General features: G+C 45.4%; 6 protein-coding genes across 10 annotated transcripts in view; 2 read left to right on the forward strand and 4 right to left on the reverse strand.

Annotated features, from left to right (window-relative positions):
* Positions 1–5,621, reverse strand: part of LOC120894144 (semaphorin-5A) — a 111,894-nt gene extending 106,273 nt beyond the window's left edge. For both annotated transcript variants that reach the window (XM_040296556.1, XM_040296555.1), the window contains exon 1: positions 4,956–5,621. The gene's annotated coding sequence lies outside the window, so the exon portion shown is untranslated. The remainder of the gene's footprint in view (positions 1–4,955) is intronic.
* A 1,636-nt stretch (positions 5,622–7,257) lies between these two features.
* Positions 7,258–8,172, reverse strand: LOC120897517. Its single transcript, XM_040302471.1, has 2 exons — positions 7,478–8,172; positions 7,258–7,399 (listed from the first exon to the last, which is right to left on the reverse strand). The coding sequence occupies exons 1-2, from the start codon at positions 7,972–7,974 to the stop codon at positions 7,258–7,260; spliced, it is 639 nt and encodes a 212-aa protein (XP_040158405.1). The 5' UTR covers positions 7,975–8,172.
* Positions 8,173–8,466: 294 nt separating this feature from the next.
* LOC120897522 lies at positions 8,467–8,979 on the reverse strand. The gene has a single exon (XM_040302479.1). The coding sequence runs from the start codon at positions 8,977–8,979 to the stop codon at positions 8,467–8,469; it is 513 nt and encodes a 170-aa protein (XP_040158413.1).
* Positions 8,980–11,171: 2,192 nt separating this feature from the next.
* On the forward strand, positions 11,172–12,765 carry LOC120896494 (venom protease-like). The gene is made up of 2 exons (XM_040300658.1): positions 11,172–11,547; positions 11,616–12,765. Exons 1-2 carry the CDS (start codon positions 11,269–11,271, stop codon positions 12,642–12,644), a joined length of 1,308 nt encoding a protein of 435 aa, XP_040156592.1. The 5' UTR covers positions 11,172–11,268; the 3' UTR covers positions 12,645–12,765.
* A 5,507-nt stretch (positions 12,766–18,272) lies between these two features.
* Positions 18,273–23,294, forward strand: LOC120896015 (inactive ubiquitin carboxyl-terminal hydrolase MINDY-4B). Of its 4 annotated transcripts, none has more exons than XM_040299800.1 (6): positions 18,273–18,577; positions 19,670–19,810; positions 21,349–21,438; positions 21,516–21,875; positions 22,001–22,222; positions 22,308–23,294. In XM_040299800.1, the coding sequence occupies exons 2-6, from the start codon at positions 19,757–19,759 to the stop codon at positions 22,734–22,736; spliced, it is 1,155 nt and encodes a 384-aa protein (XP_040155734.1). In that variant the 5' UTR covers positions 18,273–18,577; positions 19,670–19,756; the 3' UTR covers positions 22,737–23,294. The 4 variants fall into 4 exon arrangements, with proteins under 4 accessions (XP_040155734.1, XP_040155733.1, XP_040155735.1 ...); XM_040299799.1 differs by having other exon boundaries at positions 18,273–18,573; XM_040299801.1 differs by having other exon boundaries at positions 18,273–18,559.
* Positions 23,295–23,610: 316 nt separating this feature from the next.
* Positions 23,611–25,391, reverse strand: LOC120896014 (putative Dol-P-Glc:Glc(2)Man(9)GlcNAc(2)-PP-Dol alpha-1,2-glucosyltransferase). The gene is made up of 3 exons (XM_040299798.1): positions 25,072–25,391; positions 24,406–25,002; positions 23,611–24,334 (listed from the first exon to the last, which is right to left on the reverse strand). Exons 1-3 carry the CDS (start codon positions 25,228–25,230, stop codon positions 23,783–23,785), a joined length of 1,308 nt encoding a protein of 435 aa, XP_040155732.1. The 5' UTR covers positions 25,231–25,391; the 3' UTR covers positions 23,611–23,782.
* Positions 25,392–26,461: the final 1,070 nt, after the last annotated feature.

Below are 26,461 nucleotides of genomic sequence, written 5' to 3' on the forward strand. Positions count from 1 at the left end.
GGCATCGAAGGTGAGGCTGAGCAGGGGAAGGATAGAGCAAAAACCCCGAGACAACTGGCCACCAATTGCGACTCATCACATCATCTGTGTGTATTCCATAATTTTTCGCTCTCCTCACTTGCAACGACCGCAGGCGACGAACGCGGCAATCGTGAGTGCGGCGCGATCTTCTGGTTGAAGATGATGACGACGACGGCGCTATTAAAAATCTCATTTTCTTATCTCAAACCCAGCGCAGAGCGTCCACCGAGCTTCAGCCCATTCGCTGGTTCCTTTTCAACCCGTTTCTCTAACACACACACACGCGCATTCAAGGTTCAGGTTCACTTGTCCCACCAAACGGTGGTAAGCGCCCTAGAACGGTTGCCTGCGAGCAAAATCAAAACCTCCCGTTGCAGCATGCACCGCGCGAGGCTGATTAACGGCCGCGGAAATCCACGCCGCAGCAACCGAAACCGGGTGACTTGTATTTTCTCTTGTGCAGAACCCCTCCTTCCAGTCTCACTATGGTATGTATGGAAATAGTGTAAGTAAGTAATTACAATCATAATAAATGAACAACGATGATGAGCGAAACGGCGCGCAGCAATGCGCCCCAAAACGTGCCTCAAGAATTGTTCGCACGCGCGCGTGTGTGTGTTTGAATGTGGTGATTAATACTCGTTTCTTGGAGCCTTTCCATTTTTTTCTCCTTCTTGTGAATCACAAAGCGATAGAAGCGAGTTTTAACCTTCAAGCGTGATGGAAATGCTTTGCCATCTGCAGCTGTTACAGTGCACTCTTCAAGTACAAACAGCTGAAAATGACTGTTCTGCCTGTTCTGGCCGTTGTTGTTGTCGTTAGCTAAGAACGTGAGGTTAAAAATCGTGCCCAGCTTTCTGCTTTACTTCTGGGTTGATTTCCAAACCCTTCAACGAGCGGGGGTTTAACAGCACTTAAGCACATAAGCGGCGTTACGGACGCAGCTTCACTCGGCTCAGTTGCGGCAGCCCCCACTTCAGCATCAGCTACTGATAATGATTGGATTGTGTTCGGACGAAACATTTCAATCGTACCCAACGCTTATGTTGTGATGGTGGTGTGTAATCGGAAAAAAGGGTAGCATAACATACTCAGCTATCATCCATATGGTTTTTTTTTGTTCTGTGCCAGAAGGCAACACTTGATGCATAAGTGTCGACTTCTATGTTTCAATCACAAAGCCACATTTGTTCCTCTAATAATGTTTGGAACGTTCCATACAAAAAAAACGCAAAAAATTTACGACCGCTTTTTCCAATACAAAAACATTCATCGATGCAACAAACTATTTAAAGCCCGCTATTAATGCCCGCTAGCTCCCTGAATGACGGAACCACTTCCCTAACTGTAAGCCTTGACATTACGAGACACCCGTGCAAACGTTCCCGCTAGCTTGAACGTGCTCCCAGCAAGATGTTAGCATGTTAGTAGAGCTGCAACATTGTGTACTATCTTGCTGGCACCAGCTCGCAGTCCTCCTAAGCGAGCAGCATACAAAGCCAAACAAACAGCAAAATTTTACTAATAACAATAAATAAGCTTATGCGCTGTCTTTTTCCAAGTTCTCTGCGCCCAACGCGGTACAATTAGCGTCAAACGCGAACACGAAACAATACACGGGACGGGACGTTCTTGACCAAGGACGAATGCTCGTGTTTTAAGGGAATATCAAAAAAGACAAAAGACTGCACCACCACCACCAAAAGGTTGCAAAAATTAGGGGACACGGGGACACCATAAAACCGGTCGGGTTTGGAGTGGAGAGCGAGATGCTGCTGCTGCTGCCATTCATCAAAAAATGGACAGGCTCACAGCAACAACAGGGACAGTAGTGGTGGTTGCCACGCAAGTCTCGGCGTTGCGCTCGTACGGTCACGTTTTTTCGGAAGGTTCGTTCTCCATGGCCTTGCTGGGGTCCCCCCGCGACGAAAAAGGAGCAGTCCCCCACACACCCGAGCACGTCCAACCGCGGGAAGAGGAATCTTTCAAGCACGAGCTTCACTCGTACTGAGGTTTTGCGTGGAGAAGATGGGCTCGAAATAATTCCTGTTGCCGTAAACAGTTCACAAACGATCGGATGGCCGAAAAAAAACAACCCAAAAACTCCAGAAGGAACTAATATTTCCCTCCATCCCTCGGTGTGTCTGCTGGTACGGGGTATTGGGGTTTGCGCCAGCGGGCATCTTGTACGAAAGGCATCACGCAACGCGGAACTTTAAGACAGTAACGGCAGCAAAACCGGTACCCGTACGAATCCTTCCCTTTCTCCTCCTCCACGAAAACCCCCTGAGGACATACAGGAATGGCAAACAACATACAACATAAAACAAAAACAAAAAAACCGCCAATCGCCAAATGAGCAAAAGGTTCCAGTTTTTTTGAAGGTCGTTGCTTAGTGTGTGTTGAAATTCGAACGTGCGTTTGTTTGAAACATGTTGGCCAAATTGATCGATACCTTCATTTAAGTTAGTTTTTAACGATCATGAGAATTGTAATAACATTAACTGCTGCAAAAGCTGGAATTAGTATGATATTCGCTAGCTATGTAGAACAAGAATAAATTATATAAAGAAGACACCCTCAACCCTGTTGATAATTCCTGACAAAGTCTTTAACATAAATAAAACTGAAACCTTCCCGCGCAATATACAATATTGCTGTATCATCTAGAATTTGAGATCCAATCACAGCACAACACATACCACGCATGCGCATCGGTCGAGAAATGGCGCGAAAAGTAAACAAATCGCACCACCCCCTCTGCGCAATGTCTGTGCGGTTTTGTTTGCGCAACGTTGTGTGCTTTTCACGCCGATCCTCTTTCTGTTCGCGCACTGTTCGCACATTTTGCCACCACATAAGCCTTTTTATGTGGGGATAACAGACATACACACACAAAACAGCGATGCTGCTGCCAGCAGTATTTGACATATTCTTTCTTCCATCCTCGACACTTCAACACATTTGCGCGGATGGTGTTCAATAGAATGTGCGCTGTGCGTGATGCCCATTGCGCGCAAATGTCCACGCTTCGGACGCGCTGCTGCGTAGCGTGTGTGTAGGAAAGGTTCAAATGGCAAACGCTTTAACGATTTAAAGTTTGAGCTCCTTTTGCTGCTTGACTGTTTATGCTGCTGGGAGTTTCATGTAAATCATCTCCGAACTGGGGATCCTCTCAGCAACCAGAAGCGACCGTCATTCGAGATCCTTCCCCGGAGGACCCTTTACAATCCGCGCCTCTCTCTCTCCTCTCTTCCCTTGCTTCCCTTCGAAAACAAAACCTCCAAAACTACGCGCGAATCTTCTTCCCCGCGTGTTCGAACGGCACTAAACGCGTTGGTGTTGTATGTTTGTTTAAAGTTTGGTCACGTTGCTGCGGGCCAAGATGGCACGATCCACAGACGAACGGCACGATCCCAAGGGGGCAAAGCTGCAGAGGCAGGCACGAAGGCAAACAGGGGATAAAATGAACCATCTTGCGGAGCATGGCAACACAGGATGCGCAACGACATTGAGAGCAAAACGAAACGGTTTGCAGCTTCAGCCGGCTGTCTGGCACATCAAAAATTGGGGCCCACGGCCCACGAGCGATCGGGAACGCAAGGGATCGAGTTGCCCATTTTCAGGGATCTCCATTTTCCTGCCCTCCTCTTCCTCTTCACTCCTCCCCTGGGGTAAACACGGACCAAATGGACGCATTTAATTAATTGCCCAAGAACAGATTTCGACCATTTTTGGCTGGTGGTACGGCTGGTGGTACGGGCCTGTGGGGCAGTGTTTTCGTTAATGGAACCTTAGACGCTCCCTTAAAAGCCAATAAACCGAGGAAATGCATTTGCTGATGTTGCTCCGGTTTTGGTAAGTGTGTGTGTGTGTGTTTGTGTGTTTATATGTGCTCTGGTTGATGTATAACCTGCTTCCTTCCTTCTTCGATAAATCATTTAATGATTTGTTGCCTTGTTAGGACGCTTTTTTTCGTCTGCACTATAAACACTGCTTTCGTGTTAGTTTGCAACAAAGTTTTAAATTGAAATTATGAATTATTTAAACATATTGATTGCATTCTTTTTCGTTGCATATTTATGGCGCGTGCTGCAAGCAAACTCCGATCGTTATTCCTAATTAAAAGCAACAAATGTTGAACTGATCAACAAAATTTGCTACAAAATGATCCAACACATACCCGCCAAAACGCTAAAATGCATCTCCCACACAACACAAATTATAAAATATTGCGAAATTGTTCCTCAAACTCCCACCCTAAACGTAAAGCTCAACCCGCAGCAATTGATTTGCATTGGACACCTCTTCATACAAACGGCTACAACATACATCGATTTTCGAGCAGTCAGCAGTTTGGGGAGGTTCGAAAAAAAAACTGTTGCTAATAATCGTAAACCACCAGACCGATATGGAAATAGTTGTCGTAAAACGCACACGATTCTCGCACGAGACTAGGGCAAGTTCAAATGACAGAGCAAACGATACACGGCAATGGTTCCGAAAAAAGAGGAAAGGCGTGCTAAGAATTGATCGCGGTAGATCCATCGAGATCCACCTTCTTCAACCCCTTGGCAGGATACTGCTCCAAGCGGCCTCAACAACGACCCGAAAAGCCTCACTCGGCACTTTTTTTCCTGAACTAAAAATCAACTTTAGCCGCGGACGCGGTCGCGACTCGGCTGCGCACAGAATTATTTGCATACAAATCACAACGCCCGAGTTCCAGTTTTACACCCCGTGTACCCCGGGTACGGCGAAATATGCGCCATTAAAACCCTGTCCCGTCCATTCCAGCCCCCTCCAAAACGGACGCCATTTGATTGTGTTTGCGTTGTGGGGTTAGGTTAGAATCTATTTATTTCCCCAATCAGGTTAAAGTTGATGGAATGCTCAACCCATTGGGTTCTGTTCCGCATTTTATCTCGCCTTACCTTTTTCTCGTGACTGTGTGAAGGATGCTATCCAAAATATGTTGCCAATGTGTTTGATATAATTCAATTTTATATTAATTCTAAAAAAAACTCTTCCACTAATTGGTGTACAACTTTTTCACCCTCTTAAACACAACTGATCATTGCGCAACAACAAAAACATGCACCACTTCTTGTACTTATATGTTTTAACAATTATTTTTTTCAACACACATCAAACTCTTTCCACGCTTATAATCAAATCACACCACAACTGCACAATTTGCTGGAGCCAGACACACTTCTAACACTTGCGTGGTGGGTACGCCACCACCTCCGCCGACCTGGGAGGTGCCGTTTAAAAATAAATCTCATGCGCACACATTCGAAGGCTTTCCTCAGAGCCAAGATTCACCTTCTATCATAATTTGTGCCCGTCTGTACAGGCTCTGTTTTAAAATGCACTACTGCTTGCCGTAGTTGGCGCTTGATTTATTTTACACACCGATCAACGAATCTGTTCACCGTCACCGTTTAAGATCGCGCGATGGACGCGTCAAGGCGCACACGACACGCATAGAACACTTGGGCTCGACGCGTAACAACGAGCGCCACCGATAACCGAGCGCAGCAACCGACCGACCGACCGACCGTTGCGACGATAGAGCAAAGACTTACAGTGGCTGTGTCGAGCTGGAAGACAGATTAAACCGTCGCGTTCCCTCTCTGCACCACACGTGCTGGAGTAGACGCTCGGTGTGCCTGTGTGCGTTTGCACGCATTGGCGTAGCACTTGCGCACGCTGAGCATACGTTAGAAAATAGAAGGCCAAAATAATAAAGTATTATTTGTTTCCAAAACAAATAATGTGGTAAAGATCTTAATATTTAAGATATTTAATATTTAAGTAAGATTAATATTTTACTATTTTGAACATCCTCTTTTTCGACATTTTCTTAAATGCCACATTCGTTTAATAAAGACCGTGCTTAAAGAATAATTTCAAATTTATACAAGTAACCCCTTAATCATGAAATAATGCTCTCTCATTTTAAAACTAATACTTTTAAGATCCAGATAAATGCTCACAACTACTAAGAATAACTTTATTTACTAGCGTTACCTGATGGAATCCTACGCCATTGAACCTTCGAATTCCGCCATGAACGTTTCTTATTTTCGACAAAGTTTTTTTTTTGCTTCTAATTTTCATCCCCTAACGGCCCATTGTGGTGTCTGTTGAATGTGTGCGTGCGAGGCTCGCGTAGTCCACCACTGCCGCGCGGCAACGACCGCCAGAGAACCGGCAAAGAAAACACATGCGGCTCGAATAACGCATTTCACCCGTGCGCGCGAGAGAACCGGTTATGTTTACCTTTTGTTTCGTTAGCGTAAGTGGGCTTCTCCCGCGGAAAAGGGTTCGCTGGGGCTGTAGGGTGTGGGAGACCGATCGGTGGGAGGGGTGGGCTTGTTGCCATGGATGCTTTAATACAGGGTAGTCAAACTAACGCAAACGCTAAACGGTTTGTACCAAATTCACTCGTTTTAAATGTACAAACGTACATTTCAAAAAGAAATTTAGTATTTTAAGTATTTTGTTGTTGGAAGTAATAGGAAAAAAAGCAATAGGGACTTGATAATTGCTAATGTTTCAATAGTAATTTGACATGACTGTTTTAACCCCGCTTCGGGAAGCGTGTAGAATTAATGAGAGGCTGGCATGCGGTACACAAACACACACAAATGAAATAGGAATACATATGATTTCAGGGGTTTTCAAAGTACAAGTACTTTGTTTTATGTTAACTTTAAAAGTTTTTGATAAATAACAAAAAAGGCTAAATAATGTGTAGTATTTTTCTAATATCATATATCTCTTTAAAATATAAACTTCAAACTACTTAGATAAAATCTACAGTAATTGATCAACTTTTCGTTTGCTCAACAACAACATTGAACAACAACTTTAATGTGATACTCGAATCACGAAACTTCATATTTATTTACGGTTAAACTTAAAATTACTACCACAACTTATACAACATTTCAACTTATCCTTCCTTAGTGTTACGACCTGCGCGTACATGCGTGTAACGTGTAATCGGCTTTTCAGCCCATGCTATGGAGGGTTGCTCTGATTGTGTTTGGAAGCCATCTATGAAGTCTTCTTGAAGTTATACTGTCTATTCGATAGACTACCGAGGCGCAATACGAAAAAAAAAAACTTTGGAGGTAGAAGAGACCTTCCCGTGCCCCATCTTAATTATTATTACTTAAGAGTACTGATTTTTTATACACCTAATAACGTCACTGCCACACCTGCTCACATATTGATCGCACTAATAGTATCTAGCAACCCATGCCCTAGCGGACACTCGGCATACATCCTCCGGCAGTCCACACCATTCGCTCCATACTGGCGGGCCAACGTGTACTCGCTGCCCAGCTGATCGGTCTCGTGTGGTCTGCAAAACAAAACGGAAATGCCCAGCCCCATTAATACAACACACGGTATCGCACACGTGAGCACACCTGTAACCTACGTGAACACAACTTCAAACAGCTCGCCAACAAGCCCATTATGGTGTAGTGGCGTTTCTGCCACCTCACAGATCGTGCGCAGCAAGCAGGAGCGTCCGTTACGGTTCCAGCCGGTCAGCATGCGCTCCACCAGCTCGTAGAACTGCTTCCGGCTCGTGTCCGTGTACTCACTATTGGCACGGTTCTTAAAGATCGATTCCGGCCGGGGAAAGATAATGGCGGGCAGGATGCGATAGTTGGCCTGTACGTTCAGCGACAGGTTCAAGCTGCGCGGCAACGGATGGTGAAAGCGGATCGGAGCGAGAAAGCCGAACACCATCTTCGCCACACCGCCGTTGATGGGATAGCTCAGTATCCAGCGTTTGGAGCGCTGGGAAAGGATACGACTCGCTGGACACTGGGGCGCTTCGGATGCGTCGACGATCAGGCCGGACGACAGCAGCAGAATCGAAAGGCCGATGGCGTACAGTGGTTTCAAACGTAACCGTAAGAGACTCATGATTGTGGACACTGATGCTCTTGGAATGGCCGAAAATGTGAGACTAACGGCACGAACGGTGTCTTCTTGTGCAGAGAGCCGTCTCCAAAATAGGTTTATTGTCTTACTGGTGCTAATTGTCTAAATTGGGCACAGATTCGTGAACGTATCTGGAGCACATCGGAACCAAATTCTAGACTTCGTGTGTTAACTTTCACTCGATTTGGGAACAGCAAGATGCCAATCCAAAATTTTCTTATCATAGAGTATAGAGATTCAACATTATTATCATAGGTTAAGATTTAAACGAAAATTGTTGACACGTGATCTAGCATTCCCATACCCCACGGACAGGAGTCGTACACTCGCAAACAATCAACACCATTCGCACCATACCTCCGCGCCATTAGGAATTCTGATGGCAGTACATCCGATTCTTGGGGCCTAAAAGCGACAAAAAAAACACACACACTCTAATTACAATCGCGTTTCCATCTGATTTCCCTTACAAACTCACGTAAATATCACATCCAGCAGCTCCCCTACCAGCCCGTTATGATGCAGCGGTGTGTCCGCCACTTCACACACCGTCCGCAGCAAACACTCGCGTGCCATTCGATTCGTCCCCAGCACCATCTGCAGGATCTTTTCCAGCGCACCGTACACCTGCTGCCGACTGTTCGGATCGGCATAGCGCTCCAGCTCGCGATTGCCGAAGATCGACTCCGGTCGGGGGAATATTATGTTCGGACTGATCGCATAGTTGGCCTGCACATTGATACCGAGGTTGAGGCTGCGTGGCAGTGGATGATGGAAACGAACCGGGGCCAGAAATCCGAGAATCATCTTCGCTAAGCCACCATTGATTGGGAAGCTTATAAGTCGTTTGGCACGAGCCAGCGGTACGGTCGCGTTGTCCGTGCGATCGAGCGAGCTTACACCCGCCGGCGCCTGAAGATGCCAGCACACGAGTAGTAGGATAAGCGGGAACGACGATAAGCGGCGAAAACGGTTGAAGGGGAACATTTTCACAGCACCTGTGCGGTACACCATCGGACCTGCGTCCAGTCTAATTCGCGTGATCTAACGACGACAACCTGTTGACTGGCAATTATCCGGCCAGCATCAATCCGACGACAAATCTCATCCACTGCATCCCTACACAGACAAACACGCACGCGCGCCCGGGATTGTGGGAAACTGTGGAAAAGCAAATTTGCGCTTAACTGATGGTGTTTGTTAATTAGACGCGGTACATAATTGGATCAAATTAACCGTCGACCTACTCCTGTTACGCATGCGAGCATATGAGCATACGGCTGCTTGGCCGGGGAGGAATAGGGATGAGCTTGTTGTCCGTTCCTTTTAGCGATCGACGGTCTCGTTGGTAAACGACACGCAGTGCGTCATGCCCGAGTAGCCCTGTAACGACTCAATACGTCATACGCCGTTGTTGCAATTTGTGGTCGAGATTTATGTTAACACCATGTTCTGCTGGGAAGCGAATGGGCCGCAACAATCATTAAATAGCAAGCGTTTGTGTGCTACAGAAGTCGAGTTCGTTCAGGGTGCTGCGAAATAAGACGCAGTGCAATGTTTTGAAAAGTAAAAATATAATTTAATGTTTGCTTTTGCTATTTTAAACTATTTTCTTATTTTGCTGTATTTTTTTCGTTTTCAGTAAAAATTTAACATATTATACGACAATGCTGCCATCTTAACTCTTCCTTCATCTTATTCTATTGTTATCATTTTTCTAACTGTTTTGTTGACACAAGAGCCAAATGAATAAATTAACTAAAATATAAAATAATTAAGTTAAATAAAACGATATTTCTACTGATACTACAACACCTTGTAATTAGAAAATCTTGATAAGGAATATACATGTGAGATTCTAGACAAAAATAGGACTAACGTACAAGGAACGAAACGAGCAAGGATTGATGATAGCTGCCGAAAGAGAAGGAAATAGTTGAGAGAGTGAGAGATAGAGAGGATAGCTATAAAAAAGAGAACACTAACGGAGCAGTCAGTCACGATCGGAATTGATTATAATTAATACGTGAAATAATGAACAGTTTGAAATAATGAACAGTATTTTCAATCCTTACATACATTATTTATTTTGCATAATAAGTGAAATACTCAATATTAGGAAATAATGGAGGAATTAAAGAAAACTGAAACACCATCAATAGATATTAAATACTCACGAATGATTTCAGAAAGATACGCAAGCATCATTTTCCTGAGTCTATCCGCTAATGGCGAAATAATTTGAATCTTTGTCTCCAACTGCTCACAGCTTGTGCGCAATCTTGCACGCCACTAGCTCGTAACGCTTTGTAACGGTAGCAAACCGTTAAAAGGTTGAATTGCCTGTTTACTTGTACATGTTTGCAGCTTTTATGCATCGATCGATTGGCTATGTACTTATTGCAATGGGATCGGAATAAAATGAGTAAAACATTAGATGTTTCGTAACGTAATATGTGTCTTTAGAAACATATAAAGTCCTAATAGTCCTCTCCTGGATTAAACATTTTTAAATGCTCCAACACCTTCACTATTGCTTCTTCAACCATTAGTTTAGACCGAATGCTCAAATTATCTAATAATGAATGGGATTTTAAAACAACATTAGTTTCAAATGAGGGTCATAACCTAGACATTTGCATGTTTCTAACAGCTAGCTGCTAGCACCACGCCCATTCAACTATGATGGCTTAATTTATGAGCCTGCAGCGTGGTTAATATGCCGCTCGCACCGAAACAAACTTATCGCCAAACAGTACCAGCTTTGCATTTTAATGTTCTTTACCACCACCAGTGTTTACCGACCGTTCGCGAAACGGTTTGCAACTAAAACAAAACGAACAAATAAACGATCACCATAATGCATAACATCGTTTTCATTATCATAGCATATAGTGACCCTCGACCGAATATAGTTGTACGAAGTGTATGGGGAGAGTAGGAGAAAAGAGACGCGAACAAAAACTGCAAACAGATTTGGCCCCATTTCTCTCCCAAGTGATAAGAGATGTGTCGCCCGGCATCGCCCCGAAACACCAACCACGGATCGGACCACGATCGGGCCCAGGGAACGAGTTTCGCGCTCGTTCATACTGCAGCCTCCCCAAAGCGTCATCGTCCCACGCAAATGTCGATAAATATGCCCGACCCCAGTGCCAAACCGCCAGCAGATTGTAGCAGGGAAGCAAGCGTTGGGCATCAGTCAGTTGGGACGCGTTAGTTCGGTGTCGTGAATGCAAGCTGCCACACGTCAACACGGTGTGGTACAACTTCAGGATGACTTTAACACTGCAGGTGGCAGTGCCGGCGCTGCTGTTCTTCGCTTCCACCGTGTACGGACTTAGTATTGTTCGTGATCAGGACACGATTGGGCAGCTGTTCAATGTGAACGACATTGATCAAACGCTCGTCGAGGAAGATCATGGAGTGGCTGGCGTGGCCATCCCGAAAGTGCATCGGTTGAACTTTGCCGAACGGAAGCAGCAACGACAGAGCAAACATCTCGATCTAAATGAGCTGGAGCGTAAAAGACGAGCAACTGAAGGAAATGGCGGAGTAAGTAAAAGCTTCGAGTAGATTATGATTTCTTCAAATGCGAACCCTGATCTCTCCTTTTCCTATAGAAATCATCCACCAAGGGCAAGGAATGTCGCACACGGGCCGGTGAGAAGGGACACTGCACGCGCTACCAAAGCTGCAAGGGTCCGGAGCTGAAGGACAACGTGTGGTCCGTTCTGCAGCATCTGTGCATTGTCGAGGGCATCAGTGTCGGTATCTGCTGCCCCGATGTGGTGCAAGATGGCAATGGGCCCGAGTTTTCCGTCCGTCTGCCAGCCACGGCCGACTCGTACGATGACGTCGACGGGCTGGGCGATGGACCGACGGCCCGCGATGCCACCGTGCGGCCGGAAGAGCGTGGCTGCGGTCTATCCACCAAGCAGCTGTCCAAGATTGCTGGCGGTCGTCCGGCCGATTCCAACGAGTGGCCCTGGATGGTAGCGCTCGTCAGTTCACGTGCGTCCTTCTGTGGCGGTGTGCTCATCACGGACCGGCACGTCCTCACCGCGGCACACTGTGTGATGAACCTGAAGCTGACGCAGTTCGTGGTGCGGCTCGGCGAGTACGACTTCAAGCAGTTCAACGAAACGCGCTACCGAGACTTTCGGGTGGCGGAAATTCGGGCACACGCAGACTTCGATCAGATCAGCTACGAGAACGATATCGCGATGCTGAAGCTGATACAGCCGTCCTTCTTCAACTCGTACATTTGGCCAATCTGTATGCCACCGCTCGATGACGCGTGGACTGGGTATCAGGCGGTCGTGACCGGGTGGGGCACACAGTTCTTCGGTGGACCGCATTCGCCTGTGCTGATGGAGGTGAGGATACCGATCTGGTCAAACCAGGAGTGTCAGGAGGTGTACGTGAACCGGATCTACAACACGACGCTGTGTGCGGGCGAGTACGACGGTGGTAAGGATTCGTGCCAGGGCGACAGTGGTGGACCGCTGATGATACAACTGCCCAACCGGCGCTGGGCGGTGGTGGGCATCGTGTCGTGGGGCATACGCTGCGGGGAAGCGAACCATCCCGGTATCTACACGCGCGTCAGCTCCTACGTGCGGTGGATCATTGAAAATGCAGTGTTCTAGAAGGAAGGCGAGCAGCCGCTGATGCATTTGCACTTGGGGCTTATTGAGTGGCTGTTTGGCGCGAGAATGTCAACAGCCCTGTTTCTAAGAAAATAAATACATTTGGGTAATCAAATGCCAATCACTCGTGTTTTTGTTGCAACTGTATTTGAGATCTCTTTGTACGGCCTATAAACGATTTTTAGACTTTTGGTGGTGGTGAGTTGGTGCGTTATGAATCAGTCATCCTTACAACATGATCTCGGTAACTGTCAGAATATCCAGTCCACCATACAGCTCTGAAACTGCTTGAGACGTCCTTTAGCTCTGATAGAGACATCAAGTCAGAAACAGCATTATTACATTTTCCCAGAGCTACTGTTACCAAAGTGATGAAAAATTGAAATTGATGAACACTATCGTCTTTAATGTCTCACATTAAATGTACAAAGATATCATAAGCGGCTTCTGGTGAAATAGTGCGTTCTCCGAACTCCATAAAATCTTGAAATACAAAAGACTTCACTTAAAAAGAGTTTGCAACACAACACGATCGCGTCAGAGCGCCTAACAAGCTGTTCAATGTTAAGCGAATTCAATAAAAAATTTGTATGATCTTCTGATGATCAATTAGTGTTAATAAGAACTCCCCTCCGCTGAAGAGATCATTTTGGCACGTCGTTTTGAGTTCAATTTATATGCATCCTTGTCTTAGCATGTCTGGCATTCTTTACAGGCATTTCAAAGCCTTTATACTTCTTCTATAGTCTCTATGAAACATTCAATTTGGAAGTTATGTGAACAAACATAGACTTCTCTTTTGGGGACATTGAGCACGATATGAAGCAACAACAAAAAAACACAAAATTAACACCTAAAAGCACATTTTTCAATCGTTTCCTTCCTACTCGCTAAGAAATGACCTGCTAACACGATAAAAAGGAAAGGGCGAAAACTCCTCACCCAAACTCCAAACTGTGCCCAAAATCGATCGATGCAGCCAAACAAAACAAAGCAAAACCGGCCGGAATAGAAACAAAAGGACCAACGAAAGTCATTCAACCTTATTATCACTTTCTTAGACACCCTTTCAACGCGCTCTCTCCAGCCGTAACGTGAAAACCATTGCGCCTTCATTGCGGGTCGGGCTGCTTGTGCCGTTTGCCTGTTGTTTTTCGTTTCGCTTTTCAGTTGCCAAAGTTGCCCAAAAATATTCCCTCCAGGCCCGGGCACGCGATTTGTCGCCGAAAAGTCGTACCGAGCGCGCCGAAAGCGCACCCGTTATTGAAGTTTTGTGAAGACATCACACACCATGTTCATCCAAAAAAAGGGGGCATGTGACGAAATGGATTCTCCCCTTCCTTCCCTCGTTACCACTCATTCCATCGCACTCAATCAAAGATGGGTGGGTAAAGTTTTGCTCCTGCAATCTTCAAACTATCGATTGAAATATATGGCGGCGGCGTGATTTGGGTGTGAGCAGCAGCTGGAAAGGATATTAAAACACAGTAGATTCGCCAGCACACCATCGGCGGCTTCCAAACACGCCATGCAAGTGTGAAATTGAATCTATCCATCGCCCATGCCAACGAAACGGTTGCGATCGTGTGGGTAAATGGTTTTATTATCTCCCATGCTGTGCGAGCTGCTATAGCGTGCTCCGGGCTCATTAAGGGCGCTTGAGTTTTGTTGTGCGCCACCCTAAACACCTCACACACACACTTGGCACGATAAATGCGATTTACACCTTCGCACCGATGATCACGTGTGCCTGCTACGCTGCTGCTCGGGCATGCTTTCTATGCAGATCGGGGCCGGCGAATGGCGGAATGGAATATCATAAATGGACATCTAAATTGCTTCGGTGCACCGACGGTATGCCATCGCTTCAAGGTGAGTGCGCGTTGATTACAATTCCCGTTCGGGAGAGAAGGTGTCCTGTGCAAACTTCTGGGTGGATAACACGCGGCAAGGGATCAACGGAGTAAATTGTTCCATCGGCCGGGTACCCTCTCCGAACAGGCCGATCAAGGCTATGAACCTTTTGTACCTTCTGCCGTGTCCTTCCTAGCTATCGAACGCAAAGCATCGAGGCACTGGATTATAAAATAAAAACGCAAATTCGCAAACAGCCGTCGCACGGGTCCATCGGGACCACCTTTTTGACTGACAGCAATAAATGGGCTTCGCACTAAACGCCACCCGCCTAGCAGCGTTGTGCTGGAGCTTTAGCGGATAATCTACAGCCCGCCCAAGTGTCGGTTGTACCGAGTAAGTGTGCCTTGACTGTGTGTCTGTTTCGCAACATTCTAACCTAACCTATGCTAATTACATGCCTCACATGCGACCGTTTACAGTTAGCATTGGAAATAGACAAACTGATCGTACTATTCCCTGTTCATTTTTTTCCTCTTTCTTGCGTATAAATGATACATTCACGATCCCATGTCACGCTGTCAGGTCGAAATTCTCTACACATGCAGGACACGTGAAGGTCAAACAAAGTGTACCTTTTCTGAGGCACACACGAGCAGAAGACACCCTAGTGCCTCAGTAGGGCAAGTAATCATAAAGCAGCGGTTGGGGTGCTGCTGCGTGCACTGTACGAATTATGATTTGAAAAGTTTTGTACCCTAACCGACACCTTTTCAATCAAGTCCTAGAAGGCGATACAAAGTACGGATGGGTGCACAATGGGGATATGGTGTTCCTTCACTGCTCCGTTGCACTTGCCGTTAACTTGGCGGGTATAGAACAGATTGAAAAAGGTAACACGATGTTTCCTGGACACGAGGCCGATTACAAAATAGTAATAACTGTGCTGCCGTTTTGATTCCCTTTGTGTTGCTGTTATTTTCACACGGTTATAGCTGAGTAATGTTTGGTTTGCATGAACATTGCTGAAGGTTGTTACGGATTGCCGTTACCAAAAGTTTCATTTTACAAAACGATGTGTAATTAAGAAGGTTTTTGGGTAGTTATAAAAGATAATCTTGAAGGTTGAATTTTACAGCTGCTTTTAACGGCTTGAACAAACTTCACAGCCCATTTGCACGGAGGTGTAACGGATCCATCACTGTATTTTCACCCACAGGGGCCCAAACCACTTTTGGACCTCATTGACAATTGCCCTTATAGCCTAGAGGCTTTAAACTGCTTCATTTAGAGTCATTTCTGAGAGGTTTATGCAAGAGTTCAACATAGTGATCATTTTTCTGTAACAATATTAGTTGAAAACTTGCATCCATACACAGACCTTAAGTCTCAACGCGCAATTATGAATTTAAGAGAGATGAAGTGTGAAGAGACTTTACGAAACGTAAAAAAAGCAGTTTATGAACCGTAAACTACCATTATATAGTTTATCTTGTAAGGAACAAGATTTGCCATTTAATTCCACCTTTCCTTTGTTTGTCAACTAATTATAGTTTTCTTCCACCAGATTAATCGTTTAGCATGCTTTTCTACATAGTAGACATCAAATAAAGACATAGATATTGCATCATGACAATATCTGACTTATAGGACTTATTGTAATAGGTGCCTACATGTGAGTTACTTTTAAGTTTTTAGTTTTAATTTAGATATCTTTTCGCAGAACTTTTCACTCAATGTGAAATGATCTTCCAAGTCATTATTTATGATCTCAGCCCTTGGTGCCCTGATTCTAAGACCTAATGACCAAGTTCGTTGAAAGACCGCTCTTTTAATTGGATTCATGACGATAATTATAAGAAAATATTTAAGAAAAATGTACTATTTTTTCTGTATATTATACATTGTCATCAAAGTGTACAGTAGACTTTTATAAAAGTATTATAAGACCCAATTACATTTGACTACCTCATATCATTTTTTGGCAACGATTAAGTCAGTTAAAACGAAAACTCTTAGGTAAAATTGTGATCAATAGTATTCAAAATTACCACAAACTTCCATTATATTTTCTAAGCGAACAAATTATACAATCAATGTTGGCACATTATGTACTTGGAAGACCATTCCGCAAATGAAATTCGCTTTGCGCAGTGCGTGAACCACCAGGGGACTCCATTGGCGCCATACACCAATGCGCAAGGAAACGTGCTGCTTGAAAAACAAATTTACCAACATGTCAAGCGAAATTAATTATTTTGCGTTCTAAAATTCTTCTGTTGTTAGTTTTTTGCTCCCACCAATGGTGTAGTTTCTACCTTTTACCCCTTCAACCTAGCTGTGATCGTACCAATCAACCATCAATCACTGCACACAACGTGACTGACAGCCTTCGATATGGTTAAATACCGCGGATACTCATACAATCAACCCTTTCTAAACAAACAACACCAATGCAGTGTATGTTCCTACACAGCTACATTTAAAAACAAAACTTCTGCACATAATGCTTCGTTCGCATCAATAACTGATAATAACCATTAAGCAGCAGTTTCCACCTCACAAATACAGCATTAAAACAGCGCCTTCGCCCTACCCCTGCTACTGGTGCTTCAGAAAATCGAAACATTTTCCAAAACTCTCTCCACCCACTACTCCCTTCCCTCTCAAGTGCTATCATTGTTCGGCCTGCATGCACTTGATGGACAGGCCCGTATCAGGCAGCTCTGGGTTCTGGGTTCCGCGTGGCCCGCTTCCGTTAAAATTAGAACCCTTGCTTTTATTTCTAGCCCACGTTCGCGTCGCTGTCAAACAGCGATCCGATGTTTCCCTTGGTTGGATGGTTGTGGGGGTGGGGGGAAGGGGGTTGAATTGGAGCGCCCCTTTGGCTTGCGAAAAGCTACCACACAAGCGCCTGCCACCAGATACAGTAAACAAACCGCTCCGAGCATGGCAATAGACCAACTGGTGCACCAACTGTAACCAAAGCAATTACGCCAACACCGCCAACGTTAAAGCACCATCAAAAGCCGCTACTGCAACGGAAGAATCCGTGGTACACCCTAATCAGTTATCAGCTGGCGGAGGGTTTTATTATTGATTCGATTATTCCACGGTCACTAAAGGATTATTTAAAAGCACATTTTCAAGAGTGCTTGGTTCAATGGTAGTTCAAAATTTGTGTAAATGATTGCAGTAATTCTTTCCAAACGATCGTCATAAGGATATGGGAATACTTCCACATTTCCTTTGGTATGCCTTTTCTCCTCTAGCAAAGCACCACGAAGGCGCATAAATGGAAGAAGCGGGGAAATAAAATAATAAAAAAACATCCCCCATCAAACACCAAGCGCACCAGAAAATCCTTGACGCCGCGTGGCAATCGAAGTACACCCAACCGTCAGTGGTATGCAGCAATCATGCAGCACACAGTTCCCCCGGGGCTCCCATCCTTCCGCCGGGCAAGGGGAGTGTGAAGCCTAAATAAGACACCCCAAACAACCCGGGCTCCCGGGGAATGGCGTGAGCGTGTTTATTGCACCACTTCTATGGCGCGGCGCATCAAAATCAGCAAACAGCTCCCAAAACCCTCTGAGCGCCCCCACCGCGTTGTTGGCAGCAAAACCGTTCCAACTTTCCAACATCGCTGTCACCGCCAGATACACTACCCCAAACCCGGCCCCCGTTCCCGTGCTCTCCTTTGCGGCAGCTACGAGCCTACTACTGTAAGCAGCTAACAAGTAGCCACATAAAACGATTGCCCCAATGCTCACTTCGATTCATTCGCCAGCTGGAAGTCGTTCGTCACGGTTTGGTTTCGGTCCGTGCTAGTGCGCTAGTGGTTCGATACCCGTGCATGGGGTGCAAATGCAGCCGTTTGCGTTCGAGTAGCAGCGGTTCGGGTCGGAACGGTTCTGCCGTCTAGTGAGTGGGCGACTTTCGCGAACGGAAATCGCACCCCCCCGGACGGACCGGTCGGATCAGGATCCAGTATTGCGCTGGCACGCGAATCAATTCACACGCAGACGATCCCCTCTGTGGTGTTTGGTTTTGTGTGTTGTGTGAGTTTCATTCGGTGGGTGTGTATGCGTTTGAAGTGTTTAAGTGTTTCTTGTGTATGTGTGGGTGTATTGGTGAAGAAAAAGGAGTAGCTCTCTCGCTCTGTGGTGTCGAACATGCGTTTAGAGACTGAACGGGTGTTACACGCTTCCGCACGTTGGCTGCGTACACGGTATGCCTGTTGGCTGCGTACGTTACGCTAACGCAGGAAGGATCGCTTGATCGCGTGTAACGCCTGAGGACTGTTCTGATCGTACGAAACTGTTTCAATTGCTCATTTTTAGGTACATTTTAGATATTCACCTCATAAATACACTTATAATTCGTGCGTTCGTCTCAATTTCAAACATAACTGCTGAAAATCACTTTGCATCGATTGATCGCTACCAGTGTTCCGAGTTCTCCTGCCAGCTATTTGGCACCTTTCTCAACATCCTGCGAGGTGAAAAGCTGAAATGATTGACTGCAAAAGAGCTTCCAGAGCGAGTGAAGCCGCCCGGTGTTGACGGGTGGCATATTTTATAACCGTCTCGTACCGTACCGTACCGGCACTGTGTTCTACCAGACTTGGGGCTGGAAAAATCTGAAAACGAAAAGAAACACAACAACACAAACGAACCTATTCAGACAACGCGCCAACGGTGTAACGATGCGTGCGTACAGGTGTAAATCGATGCATGCCAAACACGCATTCGGTGTAGTGGTGTCTATCGTTTGCATAACTCGGCTGTTGGCGTTTCCCGGCAGCCGGCAGAGTTCCGGCGCTATGGGGCCCACTTTTGCCCATGTGATTGAGTGTAACAATTTATGTGGCGTCGGCATCCAGGCGATTGATAGTAAAAACTAAAAACAGCTGCAAGGTCGACACGCGTGTGCTCCCGGCAACCGTTGCTCTCAGCGAACATGTGTGTGTGTGTGTGTTTTTGATTGTTTGGCAAAAGTTTGCTATCTTTGTAAATTCACTAATTCACAAACTAGAAACCGATAAATTGGATTATAATGAAGCAATTTTCTGAATTTGGCCTGATTTAACATTTGCTTTGTGAAATTATCAAAATGAGTGAGAAAATCAGTTAACAAATAATGAAATGGTTATGTTTTCTACTATTCAGTGCAATTAATTTAGCTGTTTCAGAAGCAAAACTTTCGTGCAACCTTTCTTCAAGTGTGAACGTTAAATTACCACCAAAGGCTATACGATGGCAAAACTGAAAATTGTAGGCGGAAGGCCCATCACGATGGATGAAGCGATCGTAAGTATCAGATGCAGTTTTGTTTCTTCTTTTGCATGTGTTTTTCAGTAAGTGTAAGGACAAGTTTGTAAGTGTTTCAAAACATAAAAAAATCCACTTCAATACTAAAAATGAACAATCGTAAACAAAATTGAAAGAATAATGTTTAGAGAACATTTTGTGCTAGAAGTTATCATATTTTGGAAAATAATGATCTATTCGCAACAAAGCATGTGTATTGGCGGGATGTTGGAAATACGAAGCATTTAAGATACTACTTCTCTTCTCATCCTCAAAGATCTATGAAAAGCTTGAGCAACAGCACAGAAACATTGATGTTTTTATCTTAATGCATTACCAATTCCATGTTTGGTCACGAATAGTTTCACTCATCGTATGAAAAAGATTGAATCCCTACGAAATTCAAATCCATAACGAGTTAATTGTTTATCCGTATTCCTAACTATTATAAAACTAGATCGTTCCTGCTCGATTGTCTCAACAAGCAAATTTAATCGATGGGGGTAAACATTGTTTTGATGATATTTATGAAACTTTGTGTTTTTAGTCACTTCATCTCTTATGAGGCAGAAGGGTGGCTATGCCAATTAAAACTATGTTAATCAGTACTTAAATGAACTAAACAATTTGTCGCTGATAGCAAGTAAATTAATGTGTTAGGATGTGTGTAAAACTAGTATCTGTAATGAAGAAAAAACGGAAAATTTGCTGTGATTTTGTCGTTATTTTTTGTCAGAAACCATTTGTAAGTGTCGTTCGTTCTACTAAAGAAACTTTTTGTTCTACTAAGTGAAGATGGAGATTTTATGGCATTTTGCTATTTCCAGAGCAATATCTCTAAAAACCGAGATTTACAGATTCCACAAATTTAATCATATAAAATAGCAAACAATAGTTCATTAGTTCATCTCTTTTGGTGAAAATCTGAAACTAGTATTTTTGATATTTATTACATATTACCCAGGTTTTCCTGTAATACTATTATGTCGAGTTTTCACCCTTATGATGCTCATATATTCACTATATTCAGATTATTTGAATGTGTGTTAACTTGAAATGTTTTCTAATCGTCTTTCTATTAAGTAAAAGAAATACGGCCATTTAGGACCGTTTATAATTTTAAAAGAAAACTGTCTCATATCAAAGATGATCAAAGATCATATCAGAATATTTTGTTCAGAATATTTCTTCGTTCTATTATTTTAAATTTAGACCCGGTCTTGTGGTACAGTCGTCAACTCGTACGACTTAACAACATGCCCGTCATGGGTTCAAGCCCCGAATGAACCGTGCCCCCATACGTAGGACTGACAATCCTGTTATGGTAATAAATAAATCACTATAAGCTAAACCCACTCACTAGTGGTACAGACAGCGCCTGGCTTGGGTTGTTCTTCCTTTTCTGTCCTGAAGAAACACATTTGGCATTACAAAGAAACATGCACTATACACTGACTCAAGCTTTACATACCTAACTCTAAAAGTGAAACTCCCAACCCAGTTAATAAATGTATTGCTCCTTCCATTCTCCTTTTCAGGAACTGCGGCAAACGGTATTCGGATCGGCAGCCAGTCCACCGCGCGGCGAATGGACACGCACCGGATTCACGTTCGGTCCCGCCAACCAGGTAAACGTACCATTCCAATACACCCCAAACAGCCGCTGGTTTGCTAATCCCTCAACTATCCCCCCTCAATATCCCAGGAATATCCGTACGGGCTGCGCACACCGCGAAATGCAACGCGCGGCATGCAGTCCGTAATACAGGCGCACATCATCAAGCAGTTCATCTTCGACAACAAGCCGCGCGACAAATCGGTCCCGCTGGAGGACCTGCTGAAGCCGAACGAGGCGGAACAGGCCCTGTCGCTGTACACCGCCATGTCGGACATACTGTGGAACATTGGGGAGAAGGCGAAAGCGATCGTCGCGCTGCCGGGGGAAGCGTCCCACATCCCGCACAGCCACGTCTACTTTCAGGACAACGTGACGGAGAAGCTGTACTTCTTCGAGTTTACCAAGCTGGACGATCTGCAAATCTTTATGAAGCGCTATCTACCATACGTAAGTTTGCCGGCGGGCATGTGTGTGTGTGTTTTTTTAAAGAAAGAAAATGCAATTAAGATGTTTAAAGGGATAACATCGAGACTACACTACAAGCATACAAATATCACGGTCTGGTTGTATAGTTTACAGAAAACCCTGGCCCAGGAACGCTGCTTTATCTGTACAGTGCCGTACTAACGCGTGGCATGGAGAACATGCGCAACGATTTGGACGCACCGAAGGGTGCGCATCTGATGGGACCGCACGAGGAAGGCTCGCTGAACGTGATCACGCTGCTGCTGACGGGGCGTGCTACACCGTACCTACACAACGGTGTCGTGTACGTCGGTGATGAGGATCATTATGTAAGTATGGTCACGACGATCGGCTTGCTCAACTCCTCACCATGCTGATCTATGTTCTCGATGTTTCACGTTCTCTTGTTGGCAGGCCGTGCCGCAGTTCGGAATCCTGAGCCGTGGTGCAATCGGGCTGCTTGTTTGGGAGGGCGAAAACGAAGCCATGCGCTCCGCCTCCCGCATGCCCGGTTCACGGCTCAAAACGCCGGCCACGCCGGTTTGGGTAAGCTGCTGCTGCGGCCATTACGGCGTACTGTTCAACTCAAACCGCGAGCTGCTGCGCAACTACCACGCCGAGAAGCGATTCGAGCTGCATTACTACACTTGCGCCGGCTGTTACCTTTCGATGACCGTCGATAACCGCGGGCAGGACGAGGGCGGCGGCGACAACGGCGACCAGGACGGGGATCGCAAGCGCGACGACATGGTCTCGACACCGCTGGAAAGACTCATACACACGAAATGGATGGACGCAAAGATCACGTACCATGGTGCCCTGCCGGCCTCGCTCAACTTCTAAGCGGCGCGAGCGAGAGCGACAGGAGCAACTGGTTAATGATGGAATGTCCCCCGACGGGCACGTCTGTGCGTGTGCGTATGAGTGTGGGCGTGTGTGTTTGTATGAAGATTCACCCCAAATTAGAGCGCGCAATAGTGACTGTATTGCAATATGTTTCCCTTGCCTAGCACCCGCCCTAGGCACATCCGGAAGCGATGGAGCGATGGCGTCGTGTGTTGATTATGAGCAATTAATTTATGCGTGTGTGTGTGTTTTGCTTTCGTTTTCAGTTCCCGTACATTGTTTTACGCGCTACCTGGGAGGAGGTCAAGCTCCCTTCCTGGCTCCTGCAAAAGGCTCGGATCGGGATGCAAATTGCCCTGGAAGGAAACTGATCGCTTGGTTTTTTTTTTGTATGTGGGAAAACAGCCGGAAACAAATAACAGCTTGTAGTTACACTTACTAACAACACCCCCGAACAAGCCCCACTGCCCGCACGGCGGGTTGGCTCATGCTTAATAATTCCGAATAAAACGGGCAATAAAGTATTCTGTGGTTAGCTTATTCAGCAGTTGATCTCATGTTACCCGCCCAGTATTAAGCATTTCCATCCACCAGGAGAATGAGCTGTCTTTGGTAGAAGAAACACCCTCATTAAATCATTTCACGTTTCATCAACAGTTTTCCTTGCCATCGGGGGAACCGATACGTTCGGGCGCATTGTTTTCGACGCGTTTGCTTGTATGCTCGGGGTGTGCCCTTGGCCGGGAACGTCAACGTCAACAGTTGCTAAACTAAAGTACATTTGGCAAGGTAAACTAGCTCATTTTTTATATATTTTTTGTATAGTAGCTACGTTCTTTCAATGTTTTACGTTTTGAACACAGCTGTACCGTACGTTCGCATTGCTGAAAACAGCTGCAATTTATTGTTAGACTTGACTCAGGTTGGAATTCATTCTTCCAATTGTTTCTATAAATTAAGAACTCCTAATTCTTAATCAGACTTTTTACCATCATTTAAATGCAACGCTTTCAATTGCCATTGTTACCCAAACTGTACCCAACTTACCACATGAGTCGCTGCGGGTGGGCGTAATTCTTCCACACGATTTCCTTGTGAAAGAAGAGCGCAAATGTAGCAATATTCAGTGCAACGTTGAGCACCAATTCCAGCGCTAGCGCACCTCTCGCAGTACCGCCTTTGCGCAGCAGTCGCATCACTAGAAAGGGTAGCAGAAAATATCGCACCTCCAGCAGCTGCTGCAGCGCTATCGAGGCGAGCACAGCCAAGGTGCAGAGCAATTTGTATCCGTACGACTGGTGCTGCATGCTTGCCTTCCACACCAGCCAACCGGCGACCGTGTACAGTGGCACTGGCAGATACCGGGCGAACCACCAGCGTCCGAAGAAACGATTCCACAGATAGAATGTGTAGTGGCGGTTGTCAGCCAACAGGTACGGGTGTACGATCGTGTTGTAGTGCACTATCGCACCGATGATTGCGCACACTACCAAAGTGATGTACCATTTGCGCAATACCGCACGCAAAATGGATCGAATGGCGGGAAGCACCAGTGAGCTGCTGAATGCCATGAAAAAGACGACAAAGTAGAACAACTGAAATAGAAAAAAATGAACAAATTACATTCTATACAGCGGGAGTACAATTCGCCCGCCCCACTACTTACCTGTGGCAAATGTACGGCCGCTTCATGGGCCGATTTGTCACCTATCACGATAGAGCCGTTGAACGCTAGGAACGCTACAAACCCGACCATTACGATTGCGTAGGCCCATAATCGATCCAATATATCCGCAACCGTATGGAACAGCTTTCTGGGCGAGAGCAACGTTTGGCTTACACTTCCCCGGGCAACGAGCAAATCAATCGCCCGCGAGCCACACACAAACCCAACCCACACGATGTTCGTTTGACGCATCAGCACTGCACAGCAGCCGAAAAGGGCGGCCCAATTGTGGTGTCGCCGCTCGCTGGCCAGCAGCAGCAGCAGCACAGCCGTCACGGAGATCACGTCCGTGTAGTACAGGTGCGAAAAGAAATAGAGCGGAGGGAGTAGCGAAAGGGATGCCGTTTCTACCAGCAGTGTTGTGTATCCCTTCTGGTTGAGGAATCTTTGCCGTAGCTTGTAAATAAGCACCACGTTGATAATGGCCGCGATGAGGGACGTTAGCCGCAGATTGTACACCGAGCAGGCATCAAGAGGGCGTAACACAAGCGCGGACGCTAGGTACAGTCCGGGAAAGGTGGTTATTTTGGGATCCCACTGTAGGGGAAGAACAACGAGACAGGGTTAATGTTGTGTGATAAGAAGGATAAGCTTTCTTGCACGTACTACTTGAAACCGGCCGTGGCAGTAGTGATCGCCTTGCCGCAGATGAAACTCCTCGTCGATTACTTGCTGTGACGTTTCGTACACTTTGTTAAACACCGCGAACGACACTATCGAGTAGCCCAAAAGGCATACTAAAGGAATTAACTGTTTAAGCATCATCTTTGGTCGTTTAATTGCACATTGCTGTAAAGTTGTCGGCAGCGCAGGCTGTTGTTATTGATACGTGGAGTTTGTTTACAAATCGCCAGCAATTGGCGCTGTACATCAGTGTGGCCAGATTATTTTGGCGGTTTTCGGTAGGCACATCAAAATTTTATCGGTAGTTTTCGGTAGGTTAAAACTCAAAACTTAACTGAGTTAAAAAAAAGTAAAAGCGAAAGAAGTGTTAAGTGGGATGGGGTGGGGGGGGGGGCTAATGCGCAAAATGAAAGTTCCATCTCACGAGAATATGCATCCTTTATCTAAGATATGGATTAGATTTGGTTCAGCGGCTACACAAATGAAGGTCTTTCTGAAGTGTCGATGTGAAAATTGTACTGGGAATTCTAAGCCAAAGAAGAACTAAGATGCACATTATTTTTCTCTGTGGTGGCAAGTTCTTTTTCTTGGGGCTTCACGCGACCGCTTAGGGCCACTGCAGTGCTCCATTGGATACGATTTTATCGTACGTCTGTAATTTGTTTTCGCTGAATTATTTAGATTGATTTGATCATATCTTCTGTTTTAGTTATTGAAATAATATTTTCAGGGAAGCTTGAAGTCAGGTGTATCTTGGGTACCGCCTGAATATGAAAAATAAATAGGAAAATTCCTATTTTTTTTATACTGGAAAGAACAAAGTTTTATGCAGCTTTCCTGAAAATTTGAAGTTATTTCAATAACAAAAAAAAGAAGATATGATCAATTTACCACGCAAAAGAGCAATTTCTCATACAAAATGTATGACCTACCCGGGTAGGTGGTCATAAAGATGAGGGTGTATTTTTGGTCTTAGAAACGAAGGTTAAATGGTTGCGATGGATGCTCCTGACGAGATCTGCCAATATAATCTGGCCACACTGGCTCGCAGGGCAAAAGCTCGCTCGAAAGGTCAAAAACCGTCGCAAAACGTCAAAAACGACCGTCGCCAGCGCCTCGAAATCGTTGTGAGTTTCGCTCGCCGGCGACGTCGGTTTGCAGTACATGCGACGCCGGTTTTGACGTTTTGCGACGGTTTTGCGACGGTGGCCGCCAAAAAGCTCGCCTGACCTGCGGACCAGTGTGGCCAGATTATATTGGCAGATTTCGGCAGGAGCACTGTTGAGAACGCAACCATTTAAATTTAATCAGTTATTTTAACGATCAATTTCTTCTTCATTTTCTTCAATTTCTTAGGAAAATACAATGAAAC

The sequence above is a fragment of the Anopheles arabiensis genome, chromosome 2 (assembly GCF_016920715.1).
Source record: "Anopheles arabiensis isolate DONGOLA chromosome 2, AaraD3, whole genome shotgun sequence".
NCBI classification, from domain to species: domain Eukaryota; kingdom Metazoa; phylum Arthropoda; class Insecta; order Diptera; family Culicidae; genus Anopheles; species Anopheles arabiensis.